The sequence below is a fragment of the Symphalangus syndactylus genome, chromosome 13 (genome assembly GCF_028878055.3).
Source record: "Symphalangus syndactylus isolate Jambi chromosome 13, NHGRI_mSymSyn1-v2.1_pri, whole genome shotgun sequence".
Classification (NCBI taxonomy): Eukaryota; Metazoa; Chordata; class Mammalia; order Primates; family Hylobatidae; genus Symphalangus; species Symphalangus syndactylus.
In genome coordinates, this window is record NC_072435.2 from 33,520,900 (window position 1) to 33,543,747 (window position 22,848).

The 22,848-nt window shown below is 53.4% G+C and overlaps 2 protein-coding genes across 10 annotated transcripts; both read left to right on the top strand.

The window, feature by feature from the left end:
* The first annotated feature begins 647 nt into the window (after positions 1–647).
* SAXO5 (stabilizer of axonemal microtubules 5) lies at positions 648–9,792 on the top strand. 7 transcript variants are annotated; one of them, XM_055240271.2, is made up of 4 exons: positions 648–763; positions 4,670–5,263; positions 8,340–8,443; positions 8,529–9,792. In XM_055240271.2, exons 2-4 carry the CDS (start codon positions 4,687–4,689, stop codon positions 8,673–8,675), a joined length of 828 nt encoding a protein of 275 aa, XP_055096246.1. In that variant the 5' UTR covers positions 648–763; positions 4,670–4,686; the 3' UTR covers positions 8,676–9,792. The 7 variants fall into 7 exon arrangements, with proteins under 7 accessions (XP_055096246.1, XP_055096248.1, XP_055096247.1 ...); XM_055240273.2 differs by lacking the exon at positions 648–763 and adding an exon at positions 2,751–2,818; XM_055240272.1 differs by lacking the exon at positions 648–763 and adding an exon at positions 2,789–2,912.
* Positions 9,793–17,422: 7,630 nt separating this feature from the next.
* On the top strand, positions 17,423–22,324 carry ZNF358 (zinc finger protein 358). Of its 3 annotated transcripts, none has more exons than XM_055240217.2 (2): positions 17,423–17,581; positions 20,504–22,324. In XM_055240217.2, the coding sequence occupies exon 2, from the start codon at positions 20,542–20,544 to the stop codon at positions 22,246–22,248; it is 1,707 nt and encodes a 568-aa protein (XP_055096192.1). In that variant the 5' UTR covers positions 17,423–17,581; positions 20,504–20,541; the 3' UTR covers positions 22,249–22,324. The 3 variants fall into 3 exon arrangements, with proteins under 3 accessions (XP_055096192.1, XP_055096191.1, XP_063471884.1); XM_055240216.2 differs by lacking the exon at positions 17,423–17,581 and adding an exon at positions 18,025–19,524; XM_063615814.1 differs by lacking the exon at positions 17,423–17,581 and adding an exon at positions 19,612–20,011.
* Positions 22,325–22,848: the final 524 nt, after the last annotated feature.

Here is a 22,848-nt window from a genome sequence, read left to right on the forward strand (position 1 = left end):
GGCTGAGGCAGGAGAATGGCGTGAACCCGGGAGGCGGAGCTTGCAGTGAGCTGAGATTGCGCCACTGCACTCCAGCCTGGGCGACAGAGCAAGACTCCGTCTCAAACAAAAAAAAAAGAGGTGCAGTGGCTCGGGGAAGTGGGTCCATTCTGTGTGGGGTGTGTAGAAGGTAGAGGGACAGAAAAACTTTAGAGGATGATAATAATAATAGACACCAGCAGCCTATTTCATCAAATCCTCAACACTGACACTGCTTTCTGAACTGGCTACCATCGTTAGTCCCCTTTTGCAGATGACAAAACCCAAGTCCTAGCTGGGCATCGTGGCACACACCTGTAGACCCACCTACTTGGGAGGCTGAGGCGAGAGGATCACTTGAGCCCAGGAGTTCAAGTCCAGCCTGGGCAACACAGCGAGAGCCTACCTCAAAAACAAAACCAACCGAACAAAACCCCAGAGGCTCAAAGAAGTCAATTACTTGCCTGGGTTCCTGGAGCTCTAAGGAGGCAGGATTCGCACCAAGCCTGCCTGGTAATTTTCCTCCCAGCTGCCCCTAGAGGTGCTGACTGGTCATTGTGACAGTATCATTACACAAAGGAAGCTCTTGGGGTCACAATGGGCAGGGCTGGACCACCCTTGGATGCAGCCTGGGAAGGAACATGAGGGTCCTCTGAGAGACCAGGGACAGAGCGAGATCCAAAGATCTAGTCTAGTCTGTAAGTGCATTTTCTAAGACTCATTGATTCATACGCCATCCCTTGAGGTAGGTACACTGTCCTTGTCCCTGATGTACAGAGGTGAAACCTGAGGCTCATGGGAGCTTAATTACTTATTCCAAGATTACCTGGCTAGTAGTCTCAGTTGTTGGATTCTCTGATGACCCTTTTTGTTTTTTGTTTTTTGTTTTTTTTTTTTTGAGATGGAGTCTTGCTCTGTCACCCAGGCTGGAGTGCAGTGGCGCGATCTCGGTTCACTGCAAGCTCCGCCTCCCAGGTTCACGCCATTCTCCTGCCTCAGCCTCTCCGAGTAGCTGGGACTACAGGCGCCCGCCACCACGCCCGGCTAATTTTTTGTATTTTTGGTAGAGACAGGATTTCACCATGGTCTCGATCTCCTGACCTCGTGATCCGCCTGCCTCAGCCTCCCAAAGTGCTGGGATTACAAGCGTGAGCCACTGAGCCCGGCCAGACTGATGACCCATTTTCGAGGTCATATTCAACTCTCAACTATTGCAGGTGGCAAATGATTCAAAAAGCAGCAAACTCAGCCAGGCGCGGTGGCTCATGCCTGTAATCCCAGCATTCTGGGAGGCCGAGGCGGGTGGATCACCTGAGGCTAGGAGTTCGAGACCAGGTTGACCAACATGGTGAAACCCCGTCTCTACTAAAAATACAAAAATTGGCCAGGCGTGGTGGCGGACACCTATAGTCCCAGCTACTCTGGAGGCTGAGGTGGGAGAATCGCTTGAATCCGGGAGGCAGAGGTTGCAGTGAGCTGAGAAAAAAAAAAAAAAAAAGCAACAAACTTACACACTGAAAAACTGTGGTTTCATTAAAACACACACACACATACACACACACACCCCTTCATCCATGTTTTCTTTCTATTTTTGTGATGGGGTCTCACTCTGTCACCCAGGCTGGAGTGCAGTGGCGTGGTCTTGGATCACTGCAACCTCTGCCACCCAGGTTCAAGCGGTTCTCCCGCCTCAGCTTTCTGAGTAGCTGGGATTACAGGTGCATGCCACCATGCCCAGCTAATTTTTGTATTTTTTTCTTTTTTTTTTTTTTTGTTTGAGATGGAGTTTCGCTCTTGTTGCCCAGGCTGGAGTGCAATGGCGCAATCTCGGCTCACCACAACCTCCGCCTCCCGCGTTCAAGCTATTCTCCTGCCTCAGCCTCTGGAGTAGCCGGGATTACACGCGCGTGCCACCACGCCTGACTGATTTTGTATTTTTAGTAGAGATGAGGTTTCTCCATGTTGGTCAGTCTGGTCTTGAACTCCCGACCTCAGGAGATCTGCCCACCTCGGCCTCCCAAAGTGCTGGGATTATAGGCCTGGGATTACAGGTGTGAGCCACCGTGCCCTGCCTGCCACGCACTTTCTTACTGGTTTTCCCCTGCTCTGCAGTTGTCCTAGGTCCTGCCTATTCTCGATCTCTTCCTGTCTTCACACTTTCTGAGAGTTAGCTCTCTCCTCTAACCTTCAGCTTCAGACTCCAAGCCTCCCCTGACCCTCTGCCTCTGCTCGGTCACCTGGGACTTACACACTGAAAAACTGTGGTTTCATTAAAACACACACACACATACACACACACACCCCTTCATCCATGTTTTCTTTCTATTTTTGTGATGGGGTCTCACTCTGTGAGAGCTCTCTCTCCCTCTCTCTTTCTCTCTTTCCCTCTCTCTCTCTGATGAATAATAAGCTTGACTGTGTTCAATCACAGGTAAATTCCTGGTGGTCTTTGGCTGGAGAAGGAGGGGTGACTGGTCCCTTTAAAGGGCACCTTGGAGATCTGTGATCCCTAGAATAATATTAAGAGGTGCAGTGGCGCCAGGCGCGGTGGCTCACGTCTGATCCATGCACCCGTCTGATCCATGTTTTCTAAATAAATAGAGGTAAGCAGGTTTTGTGGGTTGAAGTGATCTGGGAGGTCTTCCTGCAAGAGGTGAGCCTGAGAACTTGGAATGCTGGTCTCCAAGGGAGACAGAGAGGAGAGCAGGGGAGACACTTGTGATCTAAGCAAAGGCAAGAAAGTCCCAGGTGACTGAGCAGAGGCAGAGGGTCAGGGGAGGCTTGGAGTCTGAAGCTGAAGGTTAGAGGAGAGAGCTAACTCTCAGAAAGTGTGAAGACAGGAAGAGATCGAGAATAGGCAGGACCTAGGACAACTGCAGAGCAGGGGAAAACCAGTAAGAAAGTGCGTGGCAGGCAGGGCACGGTGGCTCACACCTGTAATCCCAGCACTTTGGGAAGCCAAGGCAGACAGATCGCTTGAGGTCAGGAGTTCGAGACCAGCCTGACCAATGTGGTGAAACCCCATCTCTACCAAAAATAGAAAACTTAGCCAGGCGTGGTGGCAGGCACTTGTTATCCCAGCTACTTGGGAGTCTGAGGCAGGAGAGTCAGTTGAATCCAGGAGGTGGAGGTTGCAGTGAGCTGAGATTGTGCCACTGTACTCCAGCCTGGGAGACAGAGTAAGACTCTGTCTCAAAAAGAAAAGGAAATAAAGAAAGAGAGAGAAGGAAAGGAAGGGAAGGGGAGGGGAGGGGAAGGGAGGGAGAAAGAGTGTGGCAGAAACAGAAACGGCCAGTGGCTGGGGTGCAGGGCTGGAGTTAGGCAGAGGAACAAAAATGGGTTCCCCAGAGGGGAAGAAGGAGAAAACCGTGGCCTTGATAACTGACTGAGGGTGAGAAGACGGGGTTCTCGCATCAGACATACAGTAGAATGCAGTGGTTAATTCTCCAAGTTCTAGAATCGGAGTTGCCCTGGGTTCAAATCTCAAGCAAATGTCCACCTCCCTGAGCCTCAATGTCTTTTGTGAAGCAGTGGTTAAAACCTACCCTTGGCCAGGCACAGTGGCTCACACCTGTAATCCCAGCACTTTGGGAGGCTGAGGCAGAAGGATTGCTTGAGCCCAGGAGTTTGAGACCAGCCTGAGCAACATAGCCAGACCCCTGTCTCTAAAAAAAAAAAAAAGTAGAATTAGCCATGCATGGTGGTGCACACCTATAGTCCCAGATGCTCAGAAGACTGAGGTGAGAGGACCACTTGAGCCCAAGAGGTTGAGACCACCACACTTGTCTAATTTCTGTGTGTGTGTGTGTGTGTGTGTGTGTGTAGATGGGGTCCCACTATATTGCCCAGGCTGGTCTTGAACTCCTGGGCTCAAGCAATCCTCTCGCTCTGGCCTCTCAATGTGCCTGGATTACAGGCGTGAGCCACAGTACCCGGCTATTACCTTCTAACCTACTCTTCAATTTTTGTTGTTATATTTTTTATTATTGTCTGTCATCTCCCGCCCCATTATCAATTCCACAAAGGCAGGGATATAGGTCTGTTTTGTGAACTAATGTTAGTTCCCCACCCTTGCTGGCCTCCAGGCCTAGAGTAGGGACAGAAATAATCAATTTATGTGGTGCCTACTCTGTGCCAGGCCTACAGTAGGCACCACATGAAAGATTTTTTTTTTTTTTTTTGAGATGGAGTCTCGCTCTGTCGTCCAGGCTGGAGTGCAATGGCACAATCTTGGCTCACTGCAACCTCTGCCTCCCGGGTTCAAGCGATTCTCCTGCCTCAGCCTCCCGAGTAGCTGGGATTACAGGCGCCCACCACCACTCCAGGCTAATTTTTTTTTTTAATTATTTTTAGTACAGACGGGGTTTCACCAGGTTGGCCAGGCTGGTCTCGAACTCTTGACCTCAGGTGATCCACTGGCCTTGGCCTCCCAAAGTGCTGAGATTACAGGCGTGAGCCCCCGCGCCCGGCCATGAATGATTATTTCTATCTCTGCTTTCGCTGGGGGAAGGCACAGAAGCTGTACCAGTTTCCCGTGATGTCCCCAGCCTCCAGCTGAGTGCTTGGCGAAGAGAAAGGAGTCAAAGGCAGGAGTCAAAGGCAAGTGCCCCAATGGACACTTGCTCAGTCCCTCATCTCCACCCTCTCGCAGGTGGCTGGTGTCCCGCGATGGCCGCAGGCGCCCTCCTGCCGTGCCCGCGCCCGTGTCCGATGTCCCGGCTGGACTTCCTCAAGGCCTCGCACTTCTCGCTGGGGCCAGACCTGCGGCTGCACGAGGGTACCATGCGCACCACGTCGCACCGGGACTTTGCCTACCCGGCTGCCACCCGGGAGCCGCCGAGCCTGCAGCCGCCGCCCGCGCTGCTTTTCCCAATGGACCCGCGCTGGGACCGGGAAGAGCGCGTGTCGGAGGCGCGCCGCGCGTTCCCGCCGCCGTCCACGCCGCCGTGGGAGCTGCTGCAAGCGCAGGCGCGGGAACGGACGGTCGCCATGCAGGCCAGCAACCTGCACCTGCACGAGGACGCGCACGCCGGGATCGGCCTCTCCAACGCTCGCACCGCCTACGGCTGGCCCGAGCTTCCGGCGCGCACCCGAGAGCGGGTCCGCGGCGCGCGCTTCATCTTCGACCGCGACTCCCTGCCTCCTGGCGACCGCGACAAGTTGCGCATCCCGCCCACCACGCACCAGGCGCTCTTTCCACCCCACGACGCGCGCCCGCAGCCTCGCGCGCCCAGTTACCACCTCGGTGAGCGAGCGCCCGGCTGAGTGGGCGATTTGCTTCACCTTGTGGTTCTCAAACAGGGGCAAGGACTCTTCATTCCCCTTCCCCCAGGGAACATTTGGCAATGTCTGGAAACGCTTTTGGTGGTCAGGACTTGGGGGGTGGCCGGGCGCGGTGGCTCAAGCCTGTAACCTCAGCACTTTTGGGAGGCGGAGGCAGGTGGATCGCTTGAGGTCAAGAGTTCGAGACCAGCCTGGCCAATATGGAGGAACCCCGTCTCTACTAAAATACAAAAACTAGTAGGGCGCAGTGAAGGGTGCCTGTAATCCCAGCTACTTGAGAGGCTGAGGCAGGAGAATCGCTTGAACCCAGGGGGCAGAGGTTGCGGTGAGCTGAGATTGTGCCACTGCACTCCAACGGAACCTGAGGCTCCGTCTTAAAAAAAGGAAAGAAAGAAAGGAAGAAGAGAAAGAAGAAAGAAAGAAAGAGAGAGAGAGGCCGGGCGTGGTGGCTCAAGCCTGTAATCCTAGCACTTTGGGAGGCCGAGGTGGGCGGATCACGAGGTCAGGAGTTCGAGACCATCCTGGCCAACATAGTGAAACCCTGTCTCTACTAAAAATACAAAAAAAAATTAGCAGGGCGTGGTGGCGGGCGCCTGTAGTCCCAGCTACTCGGGAGGCTGAGGTGGGAGAATGGCATGAACCCGGGAGGTGGAGCTTGCAGTGAGCCGAGATGGTGCCACTGCACTCCAGCCTGGGGGACAGAGCCAGACTCTGTCTCAAAAAAAAAAAAAGAAAGAGAGAGAGAGAGAGAGGAAGGAAGGAAAAGGAAGGAAGGAAAAGAAGACAGAGAGAGGGAGGGAGGGAGGAAGACTGGAGGGGGTGAGGCCACTCATGGTGGCTCACGCCTGTAATCCCAGTGCTTTGGGAGGCCTAGGCAGGAGGATCTCTTGAGGCCAGAATTGGAGACCAGCCGGGGCAACATAGCAAGACCCATCTCTACAAAATAAAAATTTGTATATATTGTTTATTATATATATGTATATATTTTTTATTTTATATATATATATATTTTGAGAAAGTGTCTCTCTCTGTCACCCAGGCTGGAGTGCAGTGGCACAATCTCGGCTCACACAGGCTGGATCTGCCCAGCTCAAGCAATCCTCCCACCTCAGCCTCCCAGGCAGCTGGGACTGCAGACATGCATGTCACCAGGCCCAGCTAATTTTTTGTACTTATTTGTAGAGATGCAGTCTTTCTATGTTGCCCTGGCAGGTCTTGAACTCCTGGGCTCAAGCAATCCACCCACCTCGACCTCCCAAAGTGCTGAGATCACAGGCATGAGCCATCGAGCCCAGCCCTTACAAAATAAAAATTTAAAAAGACGGGCAGAAGTGCTACCAGCAGACAGTAGGTAGAGGCCAGAGATGCTGCCAAGTATCCTCCCACAGACAGGGTAGCCCCCATAGCAGAGAATTAGCCAGCCCCAAATGTGGATTACACCAAGCCTCAGAAACCCTGGAACCACCTTGAGCGTCAGTTTCAGCATCAGGAGGGCGGACGTATCCTCTGAATCTGTCCAGAGTGGTGCGTGGTTGGCAGAAGTCTTGAATGCCAGTTTGGAGTCAGACAAATCAGCTAAGTTCCCCAGCTGTACACCCTCCTCCCCGCATCCCCCAGCCTTACCACCTTAGTAGCTGTGTGAGTCTGAGCGAGTTAACCTCTCCAAGCCTCAGTTTCCCTATCTACAAAATGGGTGCAATCACAAGGCCCAATTCACAGGAGCTGGTAAACCTGAATGTGTACGGTGTGTCTGGTGCAGAGAGCACTTAACAAAGAGTAGCCAGCATTCGTGTGATTTTCCAATTCTGTGACTCCAGGGACCCTTCGGGTGAACATTACTGGTCAGAGGCCCCTAAGATGGGCTCAGGGATTGTCAAACGCTGATTTGACATTTAGTTGTGGTTCCTAGTTTCTGTGATTTCTGGCAAGTTGCTTAACCTCTCTGAGCCTCAAGGAGGCTGTAACATAAGACAAATGATACCAGGTCCAAGAAGAAAGTGCGACCAGGCGCGAAGACTCATGCCTGTGATCCCAGCACTTTGGGAGGCTGAGGCAGGTGGATCACTTGAGGCTAGGAGTTGGAGACCAGCCTGGCCAATGTGGTGAAACCCCATCTCTACTAAAAATACAAAAATTAGCCTGACCTGGTGGTGCGTTCCTGTAATCCCAGCTACTTGGGAGGCTGAAGCAGGAGAATCACTTGAACCTGGGAGGAGGAGGTTGCAGTGAGTCGAGATTGTGCCACTGCACTCCAGCATGGGCCACAGAGCGAGACTCCATCTCCAAAAAAAAAAGAGAGAGGGAGAGAGAGCTACCCAGTCCTGGAAGAAGATGCAGTGCACTTAACCTGTGCGTGGCTCAATATAGTCCTTGGTAGATATTATTGGGTTTTTTTTGTTTTATTGTGTGTGTGTTTTTTGAGACAGAATCCACTCTGTGGCCCACGCCAGAGTGCAGTGGCATGATCTTGGCTCACTGTAACCTCCACCTCCCAGGTTCAAATTATTCTTCTGTCTCAGTCTCCTGAGTAGCTGGGACTACAGGCACATGCCAACACACCCACCTAATTTTTATATTTTTGGTAGGGATGGGGTTTTGCCATATTGATCAGACTGGTCTTGAACTCCTGACCTCAGGTGATCCACCTGCCTTGGCCTCTCAAAGTGCTGGGATTACAGGCGTGAGCCACCGCACCTGGCTATATTTTTTAATTTATCATTATTTTTTAGAGACGAGGGTCTTACTATGTTGCCCAAGCTGGTCTCCAGTTCCTGGGCTCAAGCTCATCTTCGCACTTCAGCTGCCTGAATAGCTGGGATTGCAGGCATGGGCCATTGCATCTGGCTTTTAGTATAATTTATTTTATTTTTATTTTTATTTTTATTTTTTGGTGTTTGCCAGGCAGCTCCCAGTCTACACTGTTCAGCATGGCCCAGCTCCCCTTCCCAGGCTAGAAACAGAATTCCTTCCAGAGGGCTTGAGATAGCAGGGAATCTCAATCTCTCTCTCTCTCTCTCTCCCCTCTTGCCTATCCTAAGGGGGCCCCAACACCCTCAAGTGGGACTACACGAGACGAGATGGGACTTCCTACCAAAGACAGTTCCAGGCCCTGCCCGGCCCACCCGCCTTGATGTGTAGGAGGGTAAATTGAGGCTGTGTTGGGGCTGCAGGTGGGGCAGAATTGGGCGCTGGGTGGTTTGGGCCTTCCTATCCCTGTCTGCCCACAGGCCTCCTCCAGAGTGGAGCTGGGAGACTGCAAGTTCAGCTATGGATCAACCTGTTCGGAGCAGAAACAGGCCTACAGGCCCCAGGGTCTGCCTGAAGATAGGTATAAAGGGGCGGCCACTGCCGGGCGCGGTGGCTCATGCCTGTAATCTCAGCACTTTGGGAAGCTGAGGCAGGCAGATCATGAGGTCAGGAGCTCGAGACCAGCCTGGCCAATATGGTGAAACCCCATCTCTACTAAAAATACAAAAATTAGCCAGGCATGGTGGCGCACGCCTGTAATCCCAGCTACTCGGGAGGCTGAGACAGAATTGCTTGAACCGGGGAGGCAGAGGTTGCGGTGAGCCAAGATCGCACCGTTACACTCTGGGCTGGGCAACAGAGCAAGACTCTGCCTCAAAAAAAGGAAAAAAAAAAATAGAGATCATCTCTAGCTCACCCCCCAGGGTCGTGTCAAGATCAGCTCGGGGGCATCTTTGCACCACCACCACTGTTATACCCAAGACGAGGGTTAATTCAGAGCCACCCAGGATCACCCCAGCCCTGGAGTCCTTCCAGGGACACCCTTGGTTTCTCTCCATCTTCTTATCCAGCTCCTCATTCAGCCCAGCCTGGGGCCCTTTTTGCCCACCTCTCCCCAGGGTTCAACCTCCCCAGCCTTTGATGCTCTGGCTCTGCCCCTAACCGGCCCCACCCTACCCTAGGCTTCACCTCCTGAAGGGCTAAATCCCACCCCAAATTGACCAGAACCCCAACTCCGCCCCTGGACAATCCCGCCCCTTGGTGGCCATGCCCCGCCCCTGCATAACTCCACCCTTCTGGCCACAGCCTCGTCCCTTTCCCTATCCTCTCTTACCCAGTCTTAACCATCCTCCTTGGTCAGACACTGGCTCCGCCCCGACCAGCTAGCCTGCCCTGCTTGGCCCCACCCCCTGACTCATCAGGCCTGGAGATCCTGGGGTGAACAGGGTGGATCGGCCACCTCTCAGGCTGCCCTGTCAGGCTGTCCACCCTGTCTCCACAGTGCAAGTACAGCCACATGGAGCCCCCTCTGGGTGGACTGCGCGTCTTCTCAACCCAATACAAGGACAATTTTCCTTTCAAGTACCAGGGCCCAGCAGCCCTGAGACTGAAAAATCCTCAGGAGGGCTTCGTGCCCCTGGGTACGCCTCACCAGCATGGCTGCAGGGAGAAGATAGACCCTCGGCTCCCCCAGCCCCCTATGTACCCGTGCCCCAGCCAGCAATAAATACCATCCTAGCAACATTCCACTCCTCCCCATCAGTCAGTCAGTCCAGAGGATGCTTGGGTGGGTGGGGGCTGGAGGAAGGGACTGCACAGGAAAGGATGACTCCATTGTTGCTGTGTTGCCATGAAGAGTGTGGAGTCAAGGCTGGGTGCGGTGGCTCACACCTGTAACCCCAGCACTTTGGGAGGCTGAGATGGGAGGATTGCTTGAGCCCAGGAGTTTGAGATCAGCCTGGGCAACACAGGGAGATCCTGTTTCTACAAAAAAATAAGATAATTGGCCAGGCGCAGTGGCTCACACCTGTAATCCCAGCACTTTGGGAGGCCAAGGCGAGCAGATCACCTGAGATCAGGAGTTTGAGACCAACCTGGCCAACATGGTGAAACCCTATCTCTACTAAAATACAAAAATTAGCCGGACGTGGTGGCACATGTCTGTAATCCTAGCTACTCGGGAGGCTGAAGCATGGGAATCACTTGAACCTGGGAGGTGGAGGTTGCAGTGAGCCGAGATCACACCACTGAGTTCCAGCCTGGGCGTCAGAGTGAGACTACGTCTCAAAAAATAAATAAATAAATAAATAAATAAAAATTTTAGAAAGCCAGGCATGGTGGTACATGCTTGTAGTCCAAGTTACTCAGGAGGCTGAGGTGGGAGGATCACTTAAGCCCAGAAATTTAATGCTGCAGTGAGCTATATGATTGCACCACTGCATTCCAATCAGGGCAACAGAGCAAAAACTCTGTCTCAAAAAAAGAATAAAGTTATAGTGCTGAACAGAGATACTGGCATGTGTACTTAAGAACACAGATCCCTGAGGCCGGGGAAGGGCGGGGGTGCCGGATGGGCATAGTCCAATCCCGGACTCCTCCACGTCCCGGATAGTAGTTTGGGCAAGTCACTTAACCCCTGTGAGCCTCAATTTGCTCATCTATGAAATGGGGATAAGTAGCATTTCTCCCATGAGACTGTTATACATGAGAAACGTTCACACTCTTCAGTGCATGGGGCTGGGGTCATGGAGGGGAAGCTTCCCTTCTGAGGATGAAAGTGGGGAAAGCCAGGGTGTGGGGAAAAAGCTTTCAATGGTGGGGACACTGGATGTGGCCCATAGAGGACATGGAGGAGTGGACACAGCTGAGAATAACCCAGCAGTTTTTTCCATCATGGATAGAGACTAGAGACTGAATGGGGCACTGGCTGTCTGGGCAACTGGTCCCCAGGTCAGAGCAGAGTCCAGGGGCAAATTGACAAAAGCCATCAAGATATTATGAGGTCCAAGGGGGTAAGTGTTCAGCCAGGGACAAAATGTAAAGCGTCAAAAGGAGGAGGATGTGATGGGGCTCTGCAGCAAGTGAGTAACAGGGCTTAGCAAGGACCAGTACCTTGGACAGCACCTGACCTTTAAGGTCTAGGGCGTGGTGAGGAGAAAGGTCTGTCTGGGGTAAGGTCTGTCTTGGGTAAGGTGGGCTTTAGTGACCATGCCTGGGGCCTGCCTCTGTAGCTGTTGAACGTCCAGTTTTAAGGAGTGAACACGGCTTTCCTGAACCAAGAATCAAACCTCCAAAGACCAAGGACCTCAATCCAATGAATCATGAGGTTGAGCCAGTCTCAGCCCTGCCCAGGAGCCCTTTCCTGGTTGGCATCAGTTCTTCTAGGCCAGGTTGTCATTTCTGCAGTAAAGGCAGGAGAGAATCCAGCTTTGCATCCTGTAGGGACAAGATGACCCTTTTGGCCGCACATGGTATCCACTTTGAGCATGCAAGAATCTGCCATCTGTAGAATATGTCCTCTAAAGATATTTGGCATCATGCTCTTCTGAGTTACTTCAGGATAAACCAGGGCTTGTCATTTATCGATGTCTTAGATCAGATCATTCTTTACTGGAGGTTCTCCTGTGCATTGTAGGATATTTAGTGCCATCCTTGTCCTCTACCCACTAAATGCCAGTAGAACCTCTCCCTCCCACTTGTAACAAAATGTCCCAAATATTGCCAAATATCTTCCAGATGGGAGAGAATTATCCTGGTTGGAAACCACTTCGATAAACTCATCCCCTTCTGATGAAGCTGGTCTGCCTAGTGACCAGACTACTAGAACAGAAAGGCTTTCCCTTTTTGCCTTGCCTGCTGGGAAGCTCAGAATATTTATTTGGTCTTAAGTTCCATGTAGCTCTAGTTGCAGGATTATCTTCCTGCCTCATCCCAGGAATGCTTTAAAACAGCCTTAGGCATTAGATGAAAACAGTCCATAGCAGTTAAAAAAGAGCTGGATTTCAGCACAACTTGAAGCATTTTCTAACAATGAAAATGACCAGCCCTGGGATGGCTTGCCAGGGAAGAACAGAAACTGTACTGGAAATGTTTAATCCTTGGGGAAAGACACTACATCAGGATTATTCTGGATGTATTTTATGGATTTATGACTAACCCTCCTATATTCCACTCACCCCCTTCCTTCCCCCAAAAGCCTAGGGATTAAGACAAAAAATATAGAACTGAATGTGAGAAACCAAGATTTTTTTTTTTTGAAATGGAGTCTCGCTGCTGTCATCCAGCCTGGAAAGCAATGGTGCGATCTCAGCTCACTGCAACCTCCGCCTCCTGGGTTCAAGCAATTTTCCTGCCTCAGCCTCCCAAATAGCTGGGATTACAGGTGCCCGCCACCACGCCTGGCTAATTTTTGTATTTTTAGTAGAGACGGGGTTTCACCATGTTGCTCGGCTGGTCTTGAACTCCTGACCTCGTGATCTGCCCACCTCGGCCTCCCAAAGTGCTGGGATTACAGGCATGAGCCACCGTGCCCAGCCACCAAGATTAATTTTTAAAGGAAAACAACTTTCTCAGTTGTAAGCATCACCCAGCAGCAAAATTCAGACCTGCCTTTCTGTCCTTAGGCAAGAATACACCCTGACCCTCACTTTCCTTATCGGTAAAATGGGAATGCCAGTAGTTCCCGTTTCATAGAGTGGTTACAGAATTAAATAAAAGGTGCATGTACCATGCTCAGAAGAGGGCCTGGCACTTGGCTGCAGCTCAATGAATGGTGACTAAATGTGTTAATGTCTTATGTCATTTTGTTGCAAGTGACAGAAACCAAGCTCCATCTGGCCCAAGGAATAAAAGGAATTTTATTGATTTAGAAAAAGACAGGCCAGACGTGGTGGCTCATGCCTACAATCCCAACACTTTGGGAGGCTGGGGCGGGAAGATCACTTGAACTCAGAAGTTCAAGACCAGCCTGGGCAACATAGCGAGATCTCATCTCCACTAAAAATAATTTAGAAAATTAGCTGGGCATGGTGGTGTGCACCTGTAGTCTCAGCTACTTGGGAGGCTGAGGTGGGAGGATTGTTTGAGCCGAGATGATTGAGTCTGCAGTGAGCTATTATCACTCCACTCCAGCCTTGGCAACTGAGCAAGTTCCTGTCTCAACAATAACACACACACACACACACACACACACACACACAGAAACAAGAAGGTCTGAGTCTGGAATTGGGTCTAATATCAGGCATTTTGCCTCAGGACTCTGTCCCTCTGGCCATCTCTCAGTCCTGTGTCCCTCCAAGCAACAGCAAAGGAAGATGCTGTTAGTGTTTTCCAATCCTTATGATTAGAGCCCCCAGAGAAGGGCAGGGTCTTTCCACCACGCTCCCTCTATTGAATTTTTTTTTTTTTTTTGAGACATCTGTCACCCAAGCTGGAGTGCAGTGATGCAATCTCGGCTCACTGCAACCTCCGCCTCCTGGGTTCAAGCAATTCTCCTGCATCGGCCTCCCAAGTATCTGGGACTACAGGCGTGCACCACCATACCTGGCTAATTTTTGTATTTTTTATTACAGACAGGATTTCACCATGTTGGCCAGGCTGGTCTTGAACTCCTGACCTCAAGTGATCCACCTGCCTTAGCCTCCCAAAGTGCTGGGATTATATGCATGAGCCAACGCACCGGGCCCCATATTGGGATTTAAGGAACAGGCTGATTGGCCCATTTGAATCACTGACCCAGTTGTGGACCAATCACTGTGCCCAGAGGAAGACAATATGGTGATTGGTTTGCCCAGCTCAGGAACCCATCCCTAGTTTATTTAGTTCCCCAAACCCAGCCAGGATCGCGGCGCTGGAGCCAACCTTAATTGACTGTGCCTGCTAAGGACAGATCTGTGTCCCGCCCCAGGTTGCAATCTGGAGGGTGGATTAGCTCAGCTAATAGGCTCTTCCCAGTGAGAGTGATTGTCAGCTTTGTAGACAAGGAATGTTCAGCGTTTGGGAGTAGCTTAGGGTGTCAGATGTTCTCCCATAATCCCAGTCTTATCTTCTACTTCATCATCTGCCTCGTCTTTTAGCCTAGGGTGGAAAATTCAGCTGAGAATCTCACACGATGAAGCAGATGATTCTCTGCTTTGAGAAGAAACACATTCCAGAAACTTGTGTCTTTCTTGCAAGACTTTGCTGAAGATTGCATGAAAGCTGCCCCAGGCCAGGCATGGTAGCTCACACCTGTAGTCCCAGTAAGTTGGGAGGATCGCAGAAGCCAGGAGTTCGAGACCAGCCAGGGCAACATACTGAGGTCCCATCTCTGCAAATAAAATAATAATAATAGCCAGGCATGGTGGCTGTAGTCCCACCTACTCAGGAGGCTAAGTCCCCAGCTAGTTGTCTGTAGTCCCAGCTACTCAAGAGGCTGAGGTGGGAGGTTGGCCTGAACCCAGGAGCTCAAGGCTGCAGTGAGCTATGATTGTGCCACTGCGCTCCAGCCTGGGTGACACAATGAGACCCTGTCTCTAAAAAAAGAAAGAAAGCTTCCCCATATTCCAATATTCTGGTCCTTAGGAGACACATAGTTAGAGTTCCATGAAAAATCAGTAACTATTCATTTATTTATTATTTATTTATTTTTGAGATGGAATCTTGCTCTGTCGCCCGGGCTGGAGTGTAGTGGCACGATCTCAGCTCACTGCAATCTCCACCTCCCGGGTTCAAGTGATTCTCCTGCCTCAGCCTCCCAAGTGGCTAGGATTACAGGTGCCTGCCACCATGCCCGGCTAATTTTTGTATTTTTAGTAGAGATGGGGTTTCACCATGTTGGCCAGGATGGTCTCAAACTCCTGACCTCAGTGATCCGCCCATCTCAGCCTCCCAAAGTGCTGGGATTACAAGTGTCAGCCACCGCGCCTGGCCAGGCAACAGTTTAATCCACTGGTTTTCTTCCACATGACTCTAGTTTTCTGGGGGAAAGCTCTTTTACAAAGCCCCGTATACATCTAGACAGGTTGTGCATTGCATAACCTAAGGTGCCCTATTCACATTCACTTTATAGCCCATGTATGTGGCAACCTTGGCTCTCTACTCCATCTTTCTTTAGTTGGTTCCACATTTTAAGGTTTTTTTTTTTTTTTAAGATTTTTTTTTTATTACTCTTTCCTTTCCAGGTAATAATTCCTAAATTAGTCAAGACTGTCATGGATGCAACGAACAGACATCCACTAAAACTAGCTCAAACACCCAGAACATTTGTTGGTTTGTGGTACAGGAAAGAATGAGTTCTGTGGCTTCAGGTACAGCTATATCCAGGAGCTCAACAAATACAGCCAGAGCTATCTCTCTGACTCTTACTTGTACATCTTGGTGCATATTGGCTTCAGTCTGCAGACTGTTCTTTTGAACAACTGGGGAAAGTGGCTGCAGGCAGAATGAGCCCCCTATGGCTCATAACCCCAGAGGTAGAATGAGAACGTCCAATGTCACCTTCTCATCCCATACCTAATTATTGTGGCCAGGGGATAGGGGCCCTTTGATTAGAGTCCAGATCACATGGGACTGGGAAGGGGTGTTAGACACATGTGCATCTGGAGTAGTGGAGGGGACTCCACAAAGGAAAAGAAAGTACTGTTAGATTCTGAGCCAAAGAAACAACAGATGTCATCACATGTATTTGTAATGGGATCATCCAGGAAGTGGCAGGATAATGAACTAGGGGCATAATCCAATTGAAGTTACCTCCAATCTCTCAGATCTGCTGTGGCCTCTGCGGAAAGATGGAAAGCAGGTCTCAGGCTGAGTCCAACACCCATCTAGAAGGTTCAGGAAGGAAGAAGGAACCATAGGGTGTCTCTATAAGGAGGACATGGGGACAGAGGAGCATCTTATAGAATTTGGGCTTGTACTTGGTGGTTTGGGTTTTTTGTTTTGTTTTTGTTTTTGAGATGGAGTCTTGCTCTGTTGCCCAGGCTGGAGTGCAGTGGTGCAATCTCAGCTCACTGCAACCTCCACCTCCTAGGTTCAAGCAATTCTCCTGCCTCAGCATCCCGAGTAGCTGGGATTACAGGTGCCCACCACCACACCCGCCTAATCTTTGCATTTTTAGCAGAGACAGGATTTCACCATGCTGGCCAGGCTGGTCTCAAACTCCTGACCTCATGATCCACCCGCCTTGGCCTCCCAAAGTGCTGGAATTATAGGCGTGAGCTACCGCACCCAGCCTATACTAGGTGGTTTTAAAGAGAATTACTAGGGTGGTATTGTCGGGAAGCTGGGAGCGCTTTGCTGACTAGGTATTTCCGTGATTTTTATCTCAGAGGTGGGAGGATGGAAGTTGGGTTGGAATTGTCCTCGGTGAGAAGTGGCAGTCATTTATGTTCACTGGGAGAGGGGGATGAGAACTCATTTTTGTGGTTGCAGAGGTCCCATGTCTCTATCTTCGTTCAGACATGGTCACAGAGTGGCCTTGCCTCATCGTTGTTTATATTCTGTGACCACTGTTTATATTTGGTGGAGAACATCGCAGCCCAGCCTTCAGGAGCTGATTTCCACTCTCTCTCCTGGCTGGCAGCAGGGATCTGTGTCTCCAAGGAAAGTTTGCCCCCAGTCCTTCCCAGCCCTGCGTAAGGTTCTCCGGAAACCGTCACTCACATCTAGCACTTGGAGGCCTCCAGGGACAGCGGTGACCCGCCATCTGGGTAGGAGGCTGAAAACACTAGGGGAGGAATATCCCAAATCTGTGCCTTGGCGGGTGTTACCCAGAAAGGGTGACAGGTTTCACCATGCAAAAAGGAAAATTGGAGGAAGGCCAGGTTAAGCAAAAATAGCCATGTTTTTAGATTGCGGAGCTGAGAGGCTTGGCTGTGCCTATGTGCACTGCAAGTCTCCAAGAACAACGTGTAGAATTTTATCAACAAAGATAGAGCCAGAGACATGGGCAGGAGGCAGAGACAGAGAGAGAGAGAGACAGACATAGAGAGAGATAGAGGCAGAGAAAGCAACAGAGGCAAAGAAATTGGAACACAGAGAGAAAGAGATGGGGACAGAGACACAGAGAAAGGAAAAGAGATGGGAAGACAGGGACAGAGACAGACAGAGAATGAACAGAGATAGAGAGATAGGGACGGAGAGAGACAGAGAGAAGGGACAAGGATGGAGAGAAAGAGATAGGGCCAGGGCCACAGAGGGGCTGAGACAGGCCCAGGAGGAGACTAGGGATGGGGCCAGGGCTGCGTGCGGGCGGGGCACGGTGCAGACAAAGGCGCGGCCGCGCGGCCGGGGTGGCCCGGCCGGGGACAAAGGCCTGCCCGGGGGGCGGGGGCAGCGATGGCGACGGCCGCGGCGGGCGCCGGCGAACTACAAGTCCCAGCAGCTCCCGCTGCGGCCCTCGGCCGGCCCCTCTCGCTCCCCGGGAGCGCCTGGCGGGGCCGCTGGGCCGAGGGGGCCGCCGGCGGGGCTGGCGGGTGGGGGGCTTCCTGCGGGCCCGGGGGGCGCCGGCGGCCGGCGCGGGCGCGGCGGGCCGGGCAGGGGCGAGGGGCGCCGGGTGAGTGTCCCCGCGAGCGGGCTGGGGCCGGGGCGGGGGGCCGAATGGGGGGCGGGCGGGCGGAGGGCTCCAGGCGCGGGGCGCAGCCCGGGGCGACCTCTATTCGTCCCCCGCCCTGCGCGCCGCCGGCCCTGACCCAGGCGAGCGGGGGTCGCGGGCGCGATGGGGAGGGGACCCCGCGGCCCGCCCCGGCCTAGTGCGCCCATCCCGCCGCTGAGGCCCGGGGGAGAGGGCCAGGGGGTTGGGAGCCTTCAATCGGGCGGGGTGGGGGGACGCCCGCCAGCTCTGGGGTCTGGAGCTCAGGACGCCCCCTCCCTAGGAGGGGATCCAGGACCCCCTCACCTCCTGATTCGAGGAGGGGCTCGGGTATTGTTCCCACCTCCCGCCTGGGGTCTGGAATTCAGGAGGCCCTGTCCTCAAGAGGGGGACATAGGGGATTCCTCTTCCCCCAGGACCCTAGGAAGGGTCCCAACGATTGTTCCTCTGCCCTTCCAGTCTTGGGGTCTGGAGTTCTGGAAGCTCCTTCCCCTGGAGGTGATCCAGGGGTCCACCTGCCCTCGCCCCTGGGAACTCAGGAAAGACTTCAGTGATTTCTCCTCCCACCTTCCAGTTAAGAGATGGGAATTCAGGGGGCCCCTTCCCCTGGAGGCAATCTAAGGGTTCCTCTGCCCCCCATGCAGGAGGGGTCCCAGTACTGTTTCCTCCACTCTCCAACTATGGGGTCTGGGTTGAGGACCCCCATCCAGGAACTCAGCTCTGTTTGCCTGCACACTCCCAGCTATGGGGTTGTGGCTCAGTGTATTCCCTTCCCTAGAAGGAGAGCCACAGGTCCCCCCACACCTTCTCCCAGGAGCAGATCATTCATTGTTGACACCTCAACACCCAGCCACAGGGTGGGGAGCTCAAGGCATCCCCCTGGCAGGTCATCCTGGGCTCCCATTGCTCCCCAGAAGTGGTTCCAGCTTTTGTCCCTCTACCTCCCAGTCTGCCCCTGGCCACAAGCTGGCAATTCAGTTCAGGATCCTTCCTTCAGGAAGGGCCACAAGTGTGCTGACACTACCCGCCATGTCCCAGCCATGGGAGGAGATGGCTCAGGCATTCCCCCATTAACTTCAGAGGGTCCCCAGGTATTATTTTTGCCTATCCTCCAGCTAGAAGTTAAAATTCAGGACCTTCTAGCCAATAGAGAGAACAGGTATACTGGCTGGGCATGGTGGCTCATGCCTGTAATCACCATACTTTGGGAGGCTGAGGTGGGAGGATCACTTGATCCCAGGAGTTTGAGTCCAGCCTGGGCAACATACCAAGACCCCATCTCAAACATAAATAAATAAACAAAACAGGTGTACTAACAAGTGTCCCCACCCTCCTGCCTATGGGGTTCATGAGTCTCCCTGCCCACCCCTCCTCACCAGGAGAGGTCCCAAATATCACTCCACCGTGCTCACCATCTGGCTGTAGGCAAGGGCATTTCCGATCTGTCTAAGAGAGAGGATTTGACACTGACTCTCACCTGGAGCTGTGAGCTCTGGAATTCAGGTTTTCTTTTCCCCAGAGGGCAAGCCAGTCTTCTTGTCTTTCCCCAGTGACTTGGGAGGGATACCTGACGTTATTTGTTGCATATTCTTATCCCCCAGACATGGGTTCTAGAGCTCAGAATGCTGCTGCTGGAGGGGGGCCTCCCTACCAGAACTCGCCCCCTAAATTAATCTGCCGCCCCCAAGTATGGGACAAGAATTCAGGCCATGTGCTCAGGAGCACAGGAACGCTGACACCCATACTGTTCCCATGTGGGGACGCCCAGCAAGGGGGTAGGAACCTAGGACTGTCTCCTCCACAGGACCCCAGCTTCCCACAAGAGGAGCCCAGGATGGAGAGAGGGGCAGAGCCATGGAGTTGGGGACTAGAAACCTCTAGTGCCGGGTCTCATGACCTCTGTCCAGGTTCGGGGCTGAGAGGGGAGGGTCCTACCATGTCCCACCCGGGTCCCTCAACTCCCTGCCCTGGCTGGGGTAAGTCAGAAATCTCCCTGCAGTCAGAGACAAGGGAAAGATCCACGTGTATGCTCAGAAGTGAGTGGGGTTTGGCCAGGCACAGTGGCTCATGCCTGTAATCCCAGCACTTTCTGAGGCCGAGGCCAGAGGTTTGCTTGAGTCCAGGAGTTCGAGACCAGCCTGGGCAACATAGCGACACCCCATCTCAAAAAAGAGAGAGAGGGAGAGAGAAAGGAAGAAAGGAAGGAGAGAGAGAAGGAAAGAAGGAAAAGAAAAAAAAGAGAAAGAAAGAAAGAAAGAAAAAGAAAGAAAGAAAGAGAAAGAAAGAAAGAAGGAAAGAATTGAAGTTAGCTGAGTGTGGTGGTGCATCTGTAATTCCAGCTACTTGGGAGGCCGAGGTGGGAGGATTGCTTGAGCCTGGGAGTTTCAGTCTGCGGTGAGCTATGATCACATCACTGCACTCTAGCCTGGGTGACAGAGTGAGACCCCGTCTCAAAAAAATAAAAATAAAGAAGTGGGGCTGGGCGCGGTGGCTCATGCCTGTAATTCCAGCACTTTGGGAGGCTGAGGCGTGCAGATTACCTGAGGTCAGGAGCTTGAGACCAGCCTGTCTAACATGCTGAAATCCCGTCTCTACTAAAAATACAAAAATTAGCCAGGTGTGGTGGTGGACACCTGTAATCCCAGCTACTCAGGAGGCTGAGGCAGGAGAGTTGTTTGAACCTGGGAGGCAGAGGTTGCAGTGAGTGGAGATCATGCCATTGCACTCCAGCCTTGGCAACAGAACAAGACCCCATCTCGAAAAAAAAAAAAGTGGGCTATGGGGGGCACAACCGGGTCCCCTCTCTCATCCCTAACCAGACTCCAAAAGACACCCCCGCTCCCACAGAACCCACCTACCCTCTACCCTCTACCCTTGCCCTTGCAGGTCTTGCCCCAGAAACTGCTGGCACATCCACGCCTGAAATGCGGCGCTCAGTCCTGGTCAGGAACCCAGGCCACAAAGGCCTGAGACCCGTTTATGAAGAGCTCGACTCTGACTCCGAGGACCTAGACCCCAATCCTGAAGATCTGGACCCGGTTTCTGAAGACCCAGAGCCTGATCCTGAAGACCTCAACACTGTCGCGGAAGACGTGGACCCCAGCTATGAAGATCTGGAGCCCGTCTCGGAGGATCTGGACCCCGACGCCGAAGCTCCGGGCTCGGAACCCCAAGATCCCGACCCCATGTCTTCGAGTTTCGACCTCGATCCAGATGTGATTGGCCCCGTACCCCTGATTCTCGATCCTAACAGCGACACCCTCAGCCCCGGCGATCCAAACGTGAACCCCATCTCCTCTGGCCTCACTGCCACCCCCCAGGTCTTGGCCACCAGCCCCACGGTGCTCCCCGCCCCCGCCAGCCCGCCCCGGCCCTTCTCCTGTCCGGATTGCGGGCGAGCCTTCCGCCGCAGCTCCGGGCTGAGCCAGCATCGCCGTACCCACAGCGGCGAGAAGCCGTACCGCTGCCCCGACTGCGGGAAGTCCTTCAGCCACGGTGCCACCCTGGCGCAGCACCGTGGCATCCACACCGGGGCGCGGCCCTACCAGTGCGCGGCCTGCGGCAAGGCCTTCGGCTGGCGCTCCACGCTGCTGAAACATCGCAGCAGCCACAGCGGGGAGAAGCCGCACCACTGCCCGGTGTGTGGCAAGGCCTTCGGGCACGGCTCGCTCCTGGCACAGCACCTGCGCACGCACGGCGGCCCGCGGCCCCACAAGTGCCCGGTGTGCGCCAAGGGCTTCGGCCAGGGCTCTGCGCTGCTCAAACACCTGCGCACGCACACGGGCGAGCGGCCCTACCCGTGTCCGCAGTGCGGCAAGGCCTTCGGGCAGAGCTCGGCTCTGCTGCAGCACCAGCGCACACACACGGCCGAGCGCCCCTACCGCTGCCCCCACTGCGGCAAAGCCTTCGGGCAGAGCTCCAACTTGCAACACCACCTGCGCATCCACACGGGCGAGCGGCCCTACGCCTGCCCGCACTGCTCCAAGGCCTTCGGGCAGAGCTCAGCGCTGCTCCAGCACCTGCACGTGCATTCGGGCGAGCGTCCCTATCGCTGTCAGCTCTGCGGGAAGGCCTTCGGCCAGGCCTCCAGCCTCACCAAGCACAAGCGGGTGCATGAGGGTGCAGCCGCTGCTGCAGCTGCCGCGGCTGCTGCAGCTGCAGCAGCGGCCGCCGGCCTGGGCCTCGGGCCTGGCCTAAGCCCTGCATCCATGATGAGGCCGGGGCAGGTCTCTCTCCTGGGTCCTGATGCTGTTTCTGTGCTCGGCTCTGGCTTGGGCCTCAGACCTGGCACCAGCTCTGGCCGCAACCCTGACCCTGGCTCTGGGCTGGGCACTCTGCCGGATCCCAGCTCCAAACCCCTCCCCGGCTCCAGATCCACCCCCAGCCCTACTCCTGTGGAATCTTCTGACCCGAAGGCTGGGCACGACGCTGGTCCCGACCTTGTGCCCAGCCCAGACCCTGATCTTGTGCCCAGTCCAGACCCTGATCCTGTGCCCAGCCCTGATCCCAACCCTGTGTCCTGCCCTGACCCCTGCTCTCCCACTCATGGCACTGTCAGCCCAGCCCTCCTTACCGGCGAGAGTCCAGAGTGGGTACAGGAGCAAGGGGCACTGCTGGGGCCTGATGGCTGAAGGAGACGCCGGCATCCTCGGGGGCCTGGGGAAGTTGTGTGTTGTGCAGTTAGTAAAATCCTCCCACTGCCTCTGGGCTCTGTGTCGTGGCTTGCCTTTTGTGCTTTCTTTCTGAGCACAGCCCCTTGCTCCGGAGATGGGACAGTGTAGCCAGGGCCAGCCACAATCTGGAGCTCCAGTGTCCTGGCTTCCTTCTTGGGCCCACCAGCTAGACTTTCCAGCTTAACCCACAATGTCTCACCCTGGTCCATCCCACTAGTCACCACTCTCTGTTCCTCTCACCCCTTGCTCTTCAAAGCCCACGCAGTAGGTACACAAGTGGACAAAAAGAGGTTGCTCATTTATGCAAAAACAAACATCTCTGGGTTGCTGGGGTCTCAGCAGGGAGCAAAAAATTTGCTCATTTATGCAATCAACAAACATCTCTGGATTGCTGGGGACTCAGCAGAGAGCAAAAAATGTTGCTCATTTATGCAATCAACTAACATCTCTGCGTTGCTGGGGTCTCAGCAGGGAACAAGATAAATATGGCCTTGACCTGCACGGAGCTCACATATATTAAATTCAGAATACTTAAAAAATAATTATAGGGTATAGTAC

Bases quoted from the DNA above. Each gene is read 5' to 3' on its own strand.
- ZNF358 (XM_055240216.2), top strand. From the start codon at position 19,221: ATGGGTTCTAGAGCTCAGAATGCTGCTGCTGGAGGGGGGCCTCCCTAC. The intron at 19,525-20,503 runs GTTCGGGGCTGA...TTGCCCTTGCAG, and splicing joins GTCTCATGACCTCTGTCCAG to GTCTTGCCCCAGAAACTGCT.
- SAXO5 (XM_063615941.1), top strand. From the start codon at position 4,630: ATGGACACTTGCTCAGTCCCTCATCTCCACCCTCTCGCAGGTGGCTGG. The intron at 5,264-8,339 runs GTGAGCGAGCGC...GCCTATCCTAAG, and splicing joins CGCGCCCAGTTACCACCTCG to GGGGCCCCAACACCCTCAAG. The intron at 8,444-8,528 runs GTAAATTGAGGC...GTCTGCCCACAG, and splicing joins CCGCCTTGATGTGTAGGAGG to GCCTCCTCCAGAGTGGAGCT.